Source organism: Toxotes jaculatrix, chromosome 4 (assembly GCF_017976425.1).
Source record: "Toxotes jaculatrix isolate fToxJac2 chromosome 4, fToxJac2.pri, whole genome shotgun sequence".
Lineage (NCBI taxonomy): Eukaryota > Metazoa > Chordata > Actinopteri > Toxotidae > Toxotes > Toxotes jaculatrix.
Window position 1 is genome coordinate 16,838,416 of NC_054397.1, and position 14,298 is coordinate 16,852,713.

The following is a 14,298-nucleotide window of genomic DNA, read 5'->3' on the forward strand; positions in this document are numbered from 1 at the left end:
ACCTTATTAGGAGATAAAAGCATCCACATCCATCTACACTCCTACCCCCCTCTCTTTTCCTTTCTTTCTCCTCCTGCCTCACGCAGCACTCTGAACAGCTCATAAGTCATAACAATCATTTTTAATCACTCCTCCGTGTCCCTTTGTCCGTCCTCTTCACTAACCCGACATTTGAAAGTCAAATGCACCTTTCTTGAATGCTGTTTATCCAGTTGTCCTTTTCCTTATGTCACGCCTCGCCTCTCCTGTTCCTGTGTGTGTGTGTGCTTCATTGTATTTGTTGCCCACTCTGAGAGGCTGCTACTGTACCATTAAGCTAACCACTTAGCTGTAATTGTGCAGCGAGGGTGCTACTCCGAGGCAGACCCCGTGTCTGTTTTCTGAGTGAGGGAGCTTGAGTATTTTTCTTCCTTTTGACTGATTGTGTCACACCTAATTTTCTGCTTTAATCTACTAACCTATGTTATCAGGGCTTTCCATTTAAGGGGTGAGATAAGCAGTTGTCAGTGTTTTATCTAAAGCAGTGGTTGCACTTTTCAGTGGCCATTAGTCTACAGTGGAGATTGACTGGATCTGTGAAAGTGTTTAAAATGTCAAACAATGAACATTTGTTCAATTTTAGCCCTTTTTGCTGCCAGTATATGATTTTTTTACCCATAGATTAATCTAATTTCTACACTGGTCTTATGTGTTTAATGTCACTCCTGTAAGCTTGACTTCATTTATAAAACCAATAGCAGCTGTTTGTATTAGCTGTGATATCAGTGTCAGATAGGCGACTTTTTCTAGCATAGCAAACAACTGCGTGTCCATCTTATTAGTACTGGCTAACTGGCTAACCTGAGGTAGCGATGAGGTAATTTTATAAAAATAAAGGCGCATAAGAGAGGGTGTTTTTTTATTTCTCTATTTGCTTTTAAAGATGGGAGATGAGGGGGAAGCCATTTGGAAGCAGAGGTCGGAGCTAAAGTTAATGCTGCTGACAGGAGAGATGTTGAGGCTGCTTGCCTCCCTTCAGGCGGTGCTAATGTTTTCTTTGTCTGACTCTTGTGTAATGCATGACATGCATTAAGGTATTAACCTAACTTAGTATGCCCAGGGGACTTCCCTATAACAAACCCTGCTGCCAAAACAAACGACTGTAGTTTCAACATCGAACTATAGACTGTAACTGAATAAAGGGTGCAGGCACGGTTAAAACAGCTTCTTATGCCATCACAGCTTTAGCAGCAATGTATAATATCTTCAGTCCATCGTTAATATAATTTGTCTGATCCACCACTGCAGGTAACCAGGATCTGTGCGGGGTGGAGCTGCGTATTGAAGAGCTGAGGCATCACTACAGGGTGGAGCATGCTGTCGCTGAGGGGGCCAAAAATGTGCTCAGGCTTCTGGGGGCCAGTAGGGTTCAGGACAAGAAAGCCCTGTCTGAGGTTGTACCGGACACAGACTCACAAACACACACACATCCTGCAAAGAGTTTCCTCTCTCACACTTGAAAGCATGCACTTCCAAATGTGCACTTGTAAGACATTAGCTGCATCAGTCACATCATATCATACCGATGCAATATTATATGTATGTACTTATTGTTTTATACTTTCCAGCTGGGTCTAGTTATCTTGTTGTTAGCTGGTGTAAAATCTTTCCCTCAAATCTGTGTTTTGTGCTAAATACAAATATAACAGCATCCTGACATTATACTGAGTCAGACTGTGATCAGCTTTATCTTTATGAGTTCAGCAAAGGCACAGTGGCCACAGTTGAAAGCAGTTTTCAGTGAAGTCAGATATCCCCCGAAGCAGTTTCAGCAACTGCACAGTCTCAGTTCCTTCAACCATGTGAGAGAGATCTTCACAACCATTACTAACACACTGCCATTTTCAGTCCTGAAAAAATGATGCTGCAAGCAGATATATTAGGTTTTCCACAAACAAATAAAAGTCTGAAAGCAAATATCAAAGCAGTAGTTTACTGCTGTAAAATGTGACTAAAATAGGATGGTAGGGATGGACTGTGTGGGCTGTGAGACTACTACTGAGAGTTAGTAGTTTACTTAATGTCCACCCAACAATTTAAGCAGTCACCCAGTGGATATAAATGTGTATTAAAGCCGCTCTGTGCTGATGCTGCGCAGGCGCAGTCTCGTCTGAGCGAGGCGTCTCAGCGGTTGGACCTGCTGAGGGACTCTCTGGACCAGCGTCTGGCAGAGCTGCCAGAGGACCACCCCAAGGCCAGCGTCATCAAAGAGGAGCTGGTCCTGGCCTCCTCCCCTGCCTTCAGTTCCCGCCACGGCGCCCCCTACCTCCACAACCAGTACAGCACCCTCAACAAACCCTCACCCCTCACTGGTGCGTTATGCAAAACAAACTCAGTTCAAGTCAAGAAAGTGCAAATGCATATTTTAAAGCACTTTATTCCATCATTTAGTTGAGCACAAGAGCTTATCTTGAAAAATTTAGGACATTGGTGTTGACATACTAACAGACTTTCACTTTGGAAACTATAAAGAAGTGTCATTGAAGCTTCTAGTCAATGTTTGTGTGAAGCCATTTTATTAATCAAGGGAGTGCGATGAGGTTTTCCCTACTGCTATTTGAATTGAAAAAAACAGTTGAATGAAAGTAGAGACTTCTTTAGCAAGAAACATGAATAAGTCACATGAATAAGTTTGTTTTTGCTTGGTTTCAGAATAAAGTCCTGTTTCCTGGTTTTTATACAATATGAATAATAGAGAAATAAAATCTACACGGCGGTAGAGACATTTAATGAACCTTAGCTGAGGATGAAACATTCATGTGGCAAAAAGGAGCAAGACAAAGAAACGTTGTTGGACATTTTATTTAGAAGTTCAGTCTTTTCAGAACAGCACAGTAACCAGTAAAGGCTCCCTGTGTAAACTTATATCCTTTAATTTACAAGCTTATTTTTATTATAGCGTGAGTCATATGGTCACCATTCTACAGAGCTCCTGAAGTCCTGAAAGATAATGTGCTTATATCTGTCTTTATCTGGCTGCTGGTATTTTGATCTGCAGTTGGTTGTACCTGAATGGTTTTCCTCTGTCTGCAGGTACCCTACAAGTGCAGCTGCTGGGCTGTGTGGGGTTGTTGGAAGTGGTCCCAGGTCGCAATAGAGGGACAGCTGTCACGTTGCCCAGTTACAGCCCTGGAGACACAAAGTCTTTCATGAGGGGCAGCAAAGGGCTCTACGGACGGAGTGGTTCAGTCAGCGGCAAGACACCCAACAAGACAGATGAGCTCTCGTGTAAGTGTGTGTCTATTTATGAACACTGACATTAGGTATACAAAATGTAAAACTTGCAGCGTAGGTAGGTTTGTTTTCTTTAGTGTTTTAGAAAGATGGACAGTAGTCGCTTTAGTTTGGTGAGGTTGGACGCTGTAGTTCAGTGTTCACACATCAGAGCACAGCAGCATCAGCAAATATACCTGAATTGCCTCTATACCCTGAGTAGGCAGTTCACAAACAGCTTTTTCTAAGGTCTTGCACTTTCTGCTGTGTCTCCAAGGAAATTAATGACACTTATTAATCAATACTAAAATTGTATTATGTACTGTAGCGTAAGCATCGAGTGGCTTTCAGTTTTATAGTGGTCAGGGCTCTGTTGGAATGTCACCTATGAAGAAAATCAAATTTGCTGTGCTTTGTGTTTGTTTGTGTGCAGCTGAGGTGAGTGCTGTCCTAAAACTGGATAACACAGTGGTGGGCCAGACACTTTGGAGGACTGTGGGAGAACAGGCCTGGGACCAGACCTTTACCGTGGAGCTGGAAAGGGTCAGTACATATACACAGAAACCAGTAGAGAACATTCTTTAAATAAAGTAAAACAGCTCTTTTTCCTTTTTCCTTTTTCCAAAACGTATTTTCATGCGTGTCTTTGCACATGTTGGTGTACCACGGTTGGATGTTTGTCTGTGTTTTAGTCGAGGGAGATGGAGATCGCAGTTTACTGGAAGGATTACCGCTCACTGTGTGCTCTGAAGTACCTGAAGCTGGAGGAGTTCCTGGACAACCAGAAACACAGAGTTCAGCTGGAGCTGGAGCCTCAGGGCCTGCTGCTGGCTGAGGTACACACCAGTACACACACACACACACACACACACACACATCTTGACATAAGACAGAACAACAAGGGACTGCCACACACAGAAGTGGACTCAGATGTCCCTGCATACGTGACATCCATCCATGCAAGTGCTATAAATACACACAAAGATATTCAAATGTGCGCACATACACCTACACACACGCATACACACACACAAGCTGTCAGATGCACCTGTGCTGGAAAACGCTGCTTTGATTTATCGTACTTGAAAGGTTCAACCATCTCAGTGCAATATCTGAAAATAAAATGTGGGTGTGGAGTTTCCACGTTTAATGTTTGTGTGTGTGTGTGTTTTTCAGGTGACCTTTTTTAACCCCGTCATTGAGAGAGTTCCTCGCCTCCAGAGGCAGAAGAAAGTCTTTTCTAAGCAGCAAGGTGAGGACGAGACAGAACAGACAGGAGACAAAGACAAACAGGCCAAACTGGGAAATAACAGTGATTCACTCCTAGTTTTCCTGCTCTGCAGCCTTTCAACAGGTTATATAGAGAAAGTTTTGGAGCAAACAGGCTGAGTTCAAACTAGCTTTATATTAATGAGAGAATGAACATGACCAGAAGCAATGCAAAGACCACAGCACCCTCTAGTGGTGAATAATCTTGTGTCCTCAGGAGGATAACATTTATTAATGCAGCATTTATTTAAACAAAGCTACAAAGAACCTCCCTGAAGCAAGATGGAAAACAGAGATATTTAAAATCAGCTAAAAGCCACATAAAACAGAAATTAATCAGGTGGAAGAAAAGCCTGGAAGGGTAATTCAGCCACTTGAATAGCAATCCTGACCCTTTTCTGTATCTTGAAAAACAATGAATACACCATGAAGGAACTTGAATTCTAGGTGAAAGAAAGACTTGTTAATTAGTCAGTTCATATCTACGAAAGAAAATTATAGTTAGTGGTGGAAATTTAACTCTTTCTTTTAGAGCAATTGTGAATGATTAATGTTGATCTGCTGTGTTTGACACAAACGTTAGCGACTCTCGATGTGTATGTGTTCGTGTGTCTCCAGGCAAGGCGTTCCTTCGGGCTCGTCAGATGAACGTGGATATCGGCACATGGGTGAGGCTGCTTCGGAACGCCATACCCACCGTCAACAACTCAGGAACCTACAGTCCCAACGCGCACAGCCTAACACTCAACTCTGGGTGAGACGCACAAACACACACATGCACAGCAAGCACAAGTAAATGGTGCATAAGCTGCAGAGGTCCACACACTCCACTTAATTCTACTGGGAAAACACAGAGCATCTTCGTGTGACGTTTGATAGCTGTCAGCCAGACTTTGCTATCAAACATTAGCAGCATTCCTCCATCCTTATTCCTTGTGTTTCCTGGCAAAGAATAAAGCATGTGATGCTTTTCTCTGCCCCACATCTAACAACCCTTCTGTGCTCTGTTTTTGTCTGTTCATGCGTCTGTCTGCATCGCTGTGTCGGTCTGTGTGTGTCTATGTGTGTGTGTGTGTGGGAATTTTTCAGGGAGATCTCAGTGGAGAAGTTGAGTCTGGACAGCGACTCTCCGATAAGAGGCGATTACAGGAGAGACACGGACATTCACACTCCGGTGAGACAGACAGAGAGAGAGGAAGCCCAGGAAATGGGGGAAGTGTGTGTGTGTGTGTGTGTGTGTGTGTGTGTGTGTGTGTGTGTGTGTTATGAGATAAAGGAAATCCAACTATTGAACATGAAATTACAGGCCCAAGCCTTGATCCACAAGTAAAGAGAAGAGTCACGGTTTGTCTTTTTGATCAGTGAAGAATAAAATAATCCATAACCCAGGTCATAATAATTACAATTCAGGTTAAGTTTGGTCTGTATTTTGAAGTTAGACAAATTAAGCTTGGATTTCTGTGAGTACAGAATTTTTTACTTTGAGCTGCAGTCAATTGATAACAATCATTTCTTTGAAGAAATCTTTAAAATTACACTTTTACTGGACAACACTAGTTTTCAGGTGGACTCAGTGAATAATGAACAGGAAGAAAACTTTTTTTTTTTTACATACAGTTTCATTTATTTAATTTTGATCATGCTAATAGTGAAGCCAGAAAGCCCATATTGACATGGGATAGATCATTTATAGATACAATCAATATGTTCACAATATCCAGTATAGACAGCAGTCGATTGTTGCTTTCAATCTCGTCTGTGAGCACATGTGACACGAACCCGTCAGGTTTTAAATACAGAGCAGTGACAAAGAGTGAATTGGTGAATGTGCTGTTTGTCTGTCTCATTCAGGCTGTGGTCGTAAAACTGTGTCTCTCGTCTCCCATGTCTCACGTCCTCTTTATCTCTCTGTCTCTCCGCGTCTCTCCGCATCTTTTCCTTTATGTCTCTCTCCTCGCATGTCCCCCGTCAGGACCGACCACCAGTCATCGAGCCTTTCTCCCCCCCAGACCTCACCCCCGAGTGCCCTGTCCGAACCCCGTCTGTTAGCAGGTACACACTCACACACAGAAACACTGTGTCCTTGTGCATTTATTTTGTGCCTTATCTTTAACTTTTTTCAATAGAATTACTGCAGTATTGTCCATTTAGTTTGATATTGTCTGTTTTCTGCTCTTTTATTCTTGACTGTACAAGTTTCATCTTAGCACTTTTTCACAGAAGACGTATTGACATATTTTCTCACTCAGCTCCGGTGCCTCCCATGACAGATTATGCTGTCATGTATTATGAGCAGTCCATATGATATTTCTAATCTGTTAGTTTTTTGTGTTTTGTTATCCACTGTAAAATATTCCTGCTGACTGTGTGTGTCTGTCTCTCCAGTAAGCAGAAGAAAGGTCCTCTGTCCCTCCAGGACTTCAGACTGATTGCTGTGTTGGGCAGGGGACACTTTGGGAAGGTACAGTTTCACAATCAGGCCTTTTGTTTTGTTTGTTTGTTTTTTTTTTGTTTTTTGTTTTTTTTTTTTTTAAATAAGTGAGACTTTTCCTCCTCATTAAACCAAGAAACATGAACATCTACAAGTGCTCTGATTCACTTCTACAGGTTTTTAACATTTTAACAAGGTCAAACAAAGTCAGTTTTTGCTGCTCGTGTCTGTGTCTCTCTCCAGGTGTTGTTGTCAGAGTACAAGAAGACCGGCACAATGTACGCCATCAAAGCCCTGAAGAAAGGGGACATCATAGCCAGGGATGAGGTGGAAAGGTGTGTGTGTCGATGTGTTTATTTCTCTGTGTGTTCCTGTGTTTGTGTGATTGGTTTCTGCTTTTTGGTCTGGATCTTCTGAGCTCCAGTAATACATCTCACTGCACAGAATTAATCTGTGCCTTGAATCACCATGATTACACTTCCTCTGTAGGCTGAGTGTGGGTTTTTCATCCACCAAAATAAGCACTATCTAATTATGTATAAATGTGTCTCATTTTTCCCTTCATCCCCCCCCTTCATCTTCTGCTTCCTCCCATCTTTCCCTGCTTTCCGCCTTCCTCATTCGCCTTCTTTTGCCTCTTCATCCTTCCTCTTCTCCTCCCCTCCAGTTTGATGTGCGAGAAGCGCATCTTTGAGATCGTGAACATGTCGCACCATCCCTTCCTGGTCAACCTGTTTGCGTGTTTCCAGACACCGGAGCACGTGTGTTTTGTTATGGAGTACACAGCAGGAGGCGACCTGATGATGCACATCCACACAGACGTCTTCACAGAGCCACGAGCCGTGTACGTATCACGTGTGTGTGTGTCTTTAGAGAAAATACTAAATGGAGCCTTTATAATTGGAGAGGGTTTTTGTTTTTTAAAGCTATTTTATTATATTTTATTTAATATTTTCCTGTTTGTGTGATGAGTCTACAAACACATTTGCATATTCCACAAATTAAGGCAACTACAAAAATCGGTTAATCCTTATAGTAGGAAACATGAGCTAAAAGTAATTCACAAACCTCTCACACCATGAAAATGATGATGTTTTGAAGTAAAGTGGCAAACTTGTTCAGTAGTTCTAATAAATAAACATTTTATGTAGTTAAAGCCCCAAAAGGATTCACCTTTATCTTCACTGTGGAGGCCATAGCTAGGCGTAGTATTGTATTGGACTGCAGTGCATCATACTAAAAACCTTTGAACCTCATTTCTATAATTTGGTTGTTGTTTCCAGTACATTCAATAAATCTAATAAGCAGTCAGTAGTAGTAGTGGTGGTGGTGGTGGTTGTGTGTCCAACCACAGAAGCAGTGCCCCTCAGCCATATTGCCAGTGTCCCTAATAGAGTCGTAGCACTATTGTGCAACAGCTGGCAAGCAGCTGTTTGTGTGTCAGCCCTCAGACAGTGGATTGTTGTGGTCTGCTGGAAGCAGAGTTACTGTTATTTGTTATGTGGCTCAAATCTCCCTCATGATGCAGCTTCAACGTTTCTTTGATTTGACTTCAGGTTTTACGCGGCCTGTGTGGTTCTCGGACTTCAGTTCCTTCATGACCATAAGATTGTGTACAGGTGAGTAGAACCCACACAAACCTGTATCATCACATAATATCTGAGGTGTAAAAAAAGATATCTACGTCTACTCCAGAAGCAAAACAAGCTACAAAAAAACCCAAGAAAAAACACCCACCTACTCGAATCTGGTGTCCAATGGAGAAGCTCTAACACCTCCACCACGCTCTGTTTCTTTTCCTTTTGGATTTTTCAACCGATTAACAGAAATTATTTGAAACTTTCTGACAACAATTCCAATAACTGGAGATTTTCTGGAATATATCTTCTTAAATATTTCAACTATCCCTTTGATTTCACATCTGAATTAATATATATCTGATTCAGTTTTCCCATTAAATACTTAGCTATTGATTTTATACACACACACACACACACACACCTCAAACCCCTCATGTACTCTCTGTGGTGCTTGGTGAAATACTGCAGAGAGACACTGATTCTCATCCACATCTTTTCACCTTCCTTCTCTCCCAGAGACCTCAAGCTTGACAACCTGCTGCTAGACACAGATGGTTATGTGAAGATCGCTGACTTTGGACTGTGTAAAGAAGGTGGATATTCCTGTTACTGACAGATGGGAACATTTTTATTTCTCATGTTGCACCTCAGACCAGTTTGCCTAAAAGCATGCAGCTACAAACAGTTTCACGTCTCTGCCTCTGTTTGTAGGAATGGGTTATGGGGACCGAACCAGCACATTCTGTGGGACTCCTGAGTTTTTGGCCCCGGAGGTCCTAACGGATACGTCCTACACCAGAGCAGTAGACTGGTGGGGACTGGGGGTCCTCATCTATGAAATGTTGGTGGGAGAGGTGAGAACTAATCCACATCCACAGAGCTCTTGCAGTGTCTGTGGGGAAACAGTTTACCGACTGTCCGTGTGAAAACACATTACAATCTTGTGAGGCTGATATCACATTTATCTGATGTGACACTGTGTTTTCACAGCAGAGACTGTAGCTGAGACAGTGTCTCTCTGGAGATATGAAGAATACATTTGATCACGTCCAGATCTTAAAATGTTTTGGAATTGCCCAAAACAGGGAGACCAAACAAATAAAAGGCGTGGACTGCCTTGGCCCAAATTCAAATTCAGCCTTGGCCATAAGTAGTTGCAATGGGTTTTCATGCTGTGGTATATCTAAGCTACGACAAGACTCTTTACATGTCACGACATGTTCGCTGTGGTTAACACACTGTTTCGTGAATTTCAAATCTCTAAAATTGATTTTATTAAGTGTACTTGTGTGTATCCTCCCGTGTGTGTGTGTGTGTGTGTGTGTGTAGTCTCCCTTCCCAGGGGACGATGAGGAGGAGGTGTTTGACAGCATTGTGAATGATGAAGTCCGCTACCCACGCTTCCTCTCCACTGAGGCTATTGGCATCATGAGAAGGGTGAGAATACACAGACAAATACACACTACTGTCGTGACAAAGGCTGCACTTACATGATACATTAAAACACTTATTTGCCACTCGCATTAATGTTTGACTGTAACATCCCCTTACAATTTCTTATGTGTTGTGCTCTCATGAGCAGCTATTAAGGAGGAACCCAGAGAGAAGACTAGGCTCTGGTGAGAAGGATGCAGAGGAGGTGAAGAAGCAGCCATTTTTCAGAGTAAGTACGCATGTGCTGTTTTTTTTTTGTTTGTTTTCTGTTGGGTGAGGAGGAGCAGTTATGACCATTCAAGCTGTGCTGGCACCGTGCAAGAGTTATTTTCCCCACAGGAGAGAAATGATAAGGTTAAAGAAAATGTTCACCTGCAGCAGCTCTTCTTCTAAACTTTGGTCATCTCTGCTTGTTTTATTACTCCAGCTAAACTTGTCTGTTTTGACATTTTAAAGGAAATGCTGAATTAAGAAAGGTCGGTACATTCTGTATCTACCTTTTTACTTATTTCTCATCTCTTTTTCTCCATCTCCCTCCAGAATGTGGACTGGGAGGCATTGCTGCAAAGAAAGGTGCCCCCTCCCTTCGTCCCCTCCATCGGCAGCAAAGAAGACGTCAGCAACTTTGACGAGGAGTTCACAACCGAACCTCCGACCCTCACTCCCCCCCGTGAGCCGCGCGTGCTCTCCCGGAAAGACCAGGACAGCTTCCGGGACTTTGACTACGTCTCTGACCTCTGCTAGTGAGCTGTTGGGCTCACAAATCTCGAGGAATGTTTGATTTTGAAGGCTTCATGACAGTTTTAGTCAGAGCCAAGCGGCCGTCTGTACTGACTGTCTGCTGACTATTTGTCAGCCATTGATTACACTGTGAATGAATGAGGGGAGACTGAAGGAAGTCGGTCTGTATTTTGTGTGTCTGCAGGATTTTAAAGGTCGTGGACTGAGGAAATAAAAGCTGGGACACATAGCTGATGGGGTTCGGTGTTCTATCATAAGTGAAGGATGAACAAAGGCCTCCCCTCTCCAATCATTGTACAACACGCCAGTGACTTGTGTATCTTGCGAACATTAGCCTATAAAATGCCTCCTCCCGTCCTCCTGTGTGTCGGTGTAGTCACCTGTGCAGCTGTGAGAGGGCGAGCTCTTCGTACTGTTGACTGTTTGGAGGTTGCTCGGTGGCCTCTCATACCAATGCCTTACGTTTGTACTTGTATTTGATCCACAGAAAAAGCTTTTTCTGTTTTTATTTTGTGACCCTTTGTATACAACAGCAGGAAGAGGGATAACGACGTGCTGCAGAAACACTCAACTTATCTTAAAACAAGAGGATTTGCCCGTCAGAGCGGACTTAGTGACGTTCAGAGTAAATTTGTACTCAGAGCTTTTCCAGCAGTTGTGTGATGATAACCTTCACAGATATGCTGACAGATACTGGGCGAATTATGAGTTAACTATGGGGAAAAGAACCACTGTCTTACTTAGCTGCAATGGACTTTTTATGGCATGTCTACCAACCACTTTTTAAAATTTGTGCTGCTTGGATTTTAATTTCTTTGACAAAATCCAACCAACAATTCGCAAATAAGTTATATTTGATGACTGTCAGTGTATTTTTCATTGTACCCTGCACGGTTTTTTTTTTTTGTTTGTTTGTTTTTTTTTGTCTTGGGTGAGTATTTACGTACTATACATAAATTGATATAAACGTGTAGCAAACACATACACAACCATCAGCACAAAAGCTATGTGGCAAGCAGGTTATTTAATTTTTTTAAATTGGAACAAAAAATCTGAACACTAAGACTTAATGCACACATAAGAGACTATCCATTATGGGTTTGAGACACATTCATCCAGTTACATAGACGCTACCAGACTTTTGCAAAGAAGAAGTAGTTTCCCTATGAGACAAATACACCAGACTTGAAACTCACCACCAACACTGGCTGCAGCAGTTGTTTTATTGTCTGTTTTAAGAACTTAAGCCACCCACAGTTTAAAATCTACCCATTGTGGTCACTGCAGGGTTTGTTTTCCATCATAGTGATGAAGTTATCTTTGTTTTAACCGAAACTGACTGATATCTTAGTACTTCTTTTTAAAAATCTGGGTGGCACCACAAGCAAAACAAACCTCACTGGCCACTTTTCCACAGAAGAACAAATGAGAGAGCTTGCTGCAGTAAGCGCAGCCATAGATCCAAGCCAAAAAGTTCTCTTGGCAATAGATTTCTAAAAGAACACTATCATTATAGGGAAACAGACTGATAAACATTGGAAAAATATGAGCCAGTGGTATAAAACATCTGTAACACGTAACCATTTCTGAGTACAGGAGAGGTTTGTTGTGAAGCTGGATGTATGATGGTGCAGATTTTACTTGTGTATGACAATACAAAACCATGTGAGAGTATGACTTATTTTATAAAGAAAACCTGGAGTGAATATTATGTCTGTTTATTGTTGTTATGGGCATGGCAGTGTTCACTCAAGTACAGATGTGAGAAAGAGAAATTTAAAAACATGCACTGAGATACCTCAGCTGCGTTTAAGTAAAAAAAAAAAAAAAAAAAAAAACTAATAATGTATATTTGTGTGTGTTGACCAATCAAGTAACCGACTATGACCATAAAAGACACAACAATGGAAGACATCTATCTTGAACATCAGCTCATGATTTTGCATATTATTGAAATCAGAAAAGTAATTTTGAGATACTGAGTTCACCCATTTTGCCCAAGCTCAAACATGAGAGGTGGATTGGATCTGTTTCCTTGGATTCATTTGGGTTTCAGGATAACACCATAACCCCCAGGTCACAGACCAGTAGTGGATAACCCCTGAAGTGTCACCCATATCCTTATACCAGTGCTCTGTTTGCTTATCTGTAGCCTGATCTTTGACCTCCACATCAAGAAGCAAATATTGCTAATGGAAGAACATCTTGTTCACTGAACATGCAGATGTCACCTGTATGTAGAGCCAAAATAGGCTGTGACAGTGTGACAGTGATCCAGTATGCACAATACCAGGGTGCTGCAACTGGAATTCAGCCATCCTTAATTTTATTATTTACACCTTTACTTTCCTTGCTGTGATATGAAAAAATCTTACTGTGGAAAAAAACTATGATTATAAAACTGAGCAAAGCAGAAAATCCTCACATTTGAGAAGCTGGAACCAAAGCTGTGGAAAATCCTCCTCCAGCATGACACTTTTGTGTTTTCAGTTCTTTAATTTATTAGGGAGGCCCCTCCAATGCACTGTTTAACTGCCTACCCTCTGGAAAAGGGCGGCACGACATCTGGACCAAAATCCTACAGACTTTATGGAGTGTAGAACCCATGATTTATTAGCTTTAATAACTGCAGGTGGCTGACCAGCATGTGCTAATGGCAGATTACAAATGGAGAAACCCAAGACCCTTTACTGATGACATATTAACATTTATAACTACAAACCTGATGATTTATAATAAAGTTTGAAACGAGAGTCTTTGTTTAAACAACAGTGGGAACTGTGAACCGCTATTGCCATTAACACATCATATTTACTGTTCTCCACTCATTTTTACTATTTTTAGGTTTTGGATGCATATCAGCAGCTAGTCAAGCACTATGTATAATTTCATCAATGGTTATTCCATAGTAAGTTTGTGGTTATAGATGTTAATATAAATAAATGAAATAAAATAAACAAACGGAGCCCTGCAGCACTTTTCCAGAAGATACATTAAGTGTTTAAGTGGTCAAACAGTTCATTGGAGAGGGTCTTCCTGATTAACTGGAGAGATAAAAAGACGAAGGTGTTGTGCTGGAGGAGGATTTTTTTCCCCAACCTGGCAACCTAAAACTTCTTACTAATGGTTAGTAAGTCAGTCTATGAACCACTAGTAAATGATTTATTAACCAGTGATACAGTCATTAATTACAACCTATAAAGCCTTTATAAATAATACCTTATCAGAAAGTGGTACTCAGTCAAGTGCAGTTCTAAGGTCAAGAACTTTTGGTATTCAGTTTATGGTCAAGAATATTTTTTCTCAGTTTATCTGGGCTTTTCATACTTTCTCCTCAGAACCCTTTGAGGACAAGTACCATGCCGGCTCTTTCATTAAAATCTTACCTGTACAGTCTGGGCAAATGATTAGTGGGTAAATATTAGCTGTTATTGACTGTAAAGGAATGAATCTGTAATATGGTGTAATATAGCTGCATGAGGACAGAGGTGTGATATGAGTGGTCACATTACTGCAGTGTATGTGTGCGTCCTTTCGGTCTCTCTCTCTCTCTGTGTGTGTGTGTGTGTGTGTGTGTGTGTGTGTGTGTGT

General features: G+C 41.6%; 1 protein-coding gene across 2 annotated transcripts in view; it reads left to right on the plus strand.

Moving 5' to 3' along the window:
- Positions 1–12,545, plus strand: part of pkn1a (protein kinase N1a) — a 46,067-nt gene extending 33,522 nt beyond the window's left edge. For both annotated transcript variants that reach the window (XM_041035797.1, XM_041035796.1), the window contains exons 6-23: positions 1,288–1,433; positions 2,138–2,351; positions 3,073–3,267; positions 3,686–3,795; positions 3,945–4,088; positions 4,429–4,504; positions 5,140–5,275; positions 5,611–5,695; positions 6,494–6,573; positions 6,907–6,982; positions 7,196–7,287; positions 7,620–7,796; positions 8,509–8,571; positions 9,049–9,125; positions 9,244–9,386; positions 9,862–9,969; positions 10,115–10,195; positions 10,507–12,545. In XM_041035797.1, the coding sequence (XP_040891731.1) occupies positions 1,288–1,433; positions 2,138–2,351; positions 3,073–3,267; positions 3,686–3,795; positions 3,945–4,088; positions 4,429–4,504; positions 5,140–5,275; positions 5,611–5,695; positions 6,494–6,573; positions 6,907–6,982; positions 7,196–7,287; positions 7,620–7,796; positions 8,509–8,571; positions 9,049–9,125; positions 9,244–9,386; positions 9,862–9,969; positions 10,115–10,195; positions 10,507–10,710 (2,207 nt within the window). In that variant the 3' untranslated portion in view covers positions 10,711–12,545. The remainder of the gene's footprint in view (positions 1–1,287; positions 1,434–2,137; positions 2,352–3,072; positions 3,268–3,685; positions 3,796–3,944; positions 4,089–4,428; positions 4,505–5,139; positions 5,276–5,610; positions 5,696–6,493; positions 6,574–6,906; positions 6,983–7,195; positions 7,288–7,619; positions 7,797–8,508; positions 8,572–9,048; positions 9,126–9,243; positions 9,387–9,861; positions 9,970–10,114; positions 10,196–10,506) is intronic.
- Positions 12,546–14,298: the final 1,753 nt, after the last annotated feature.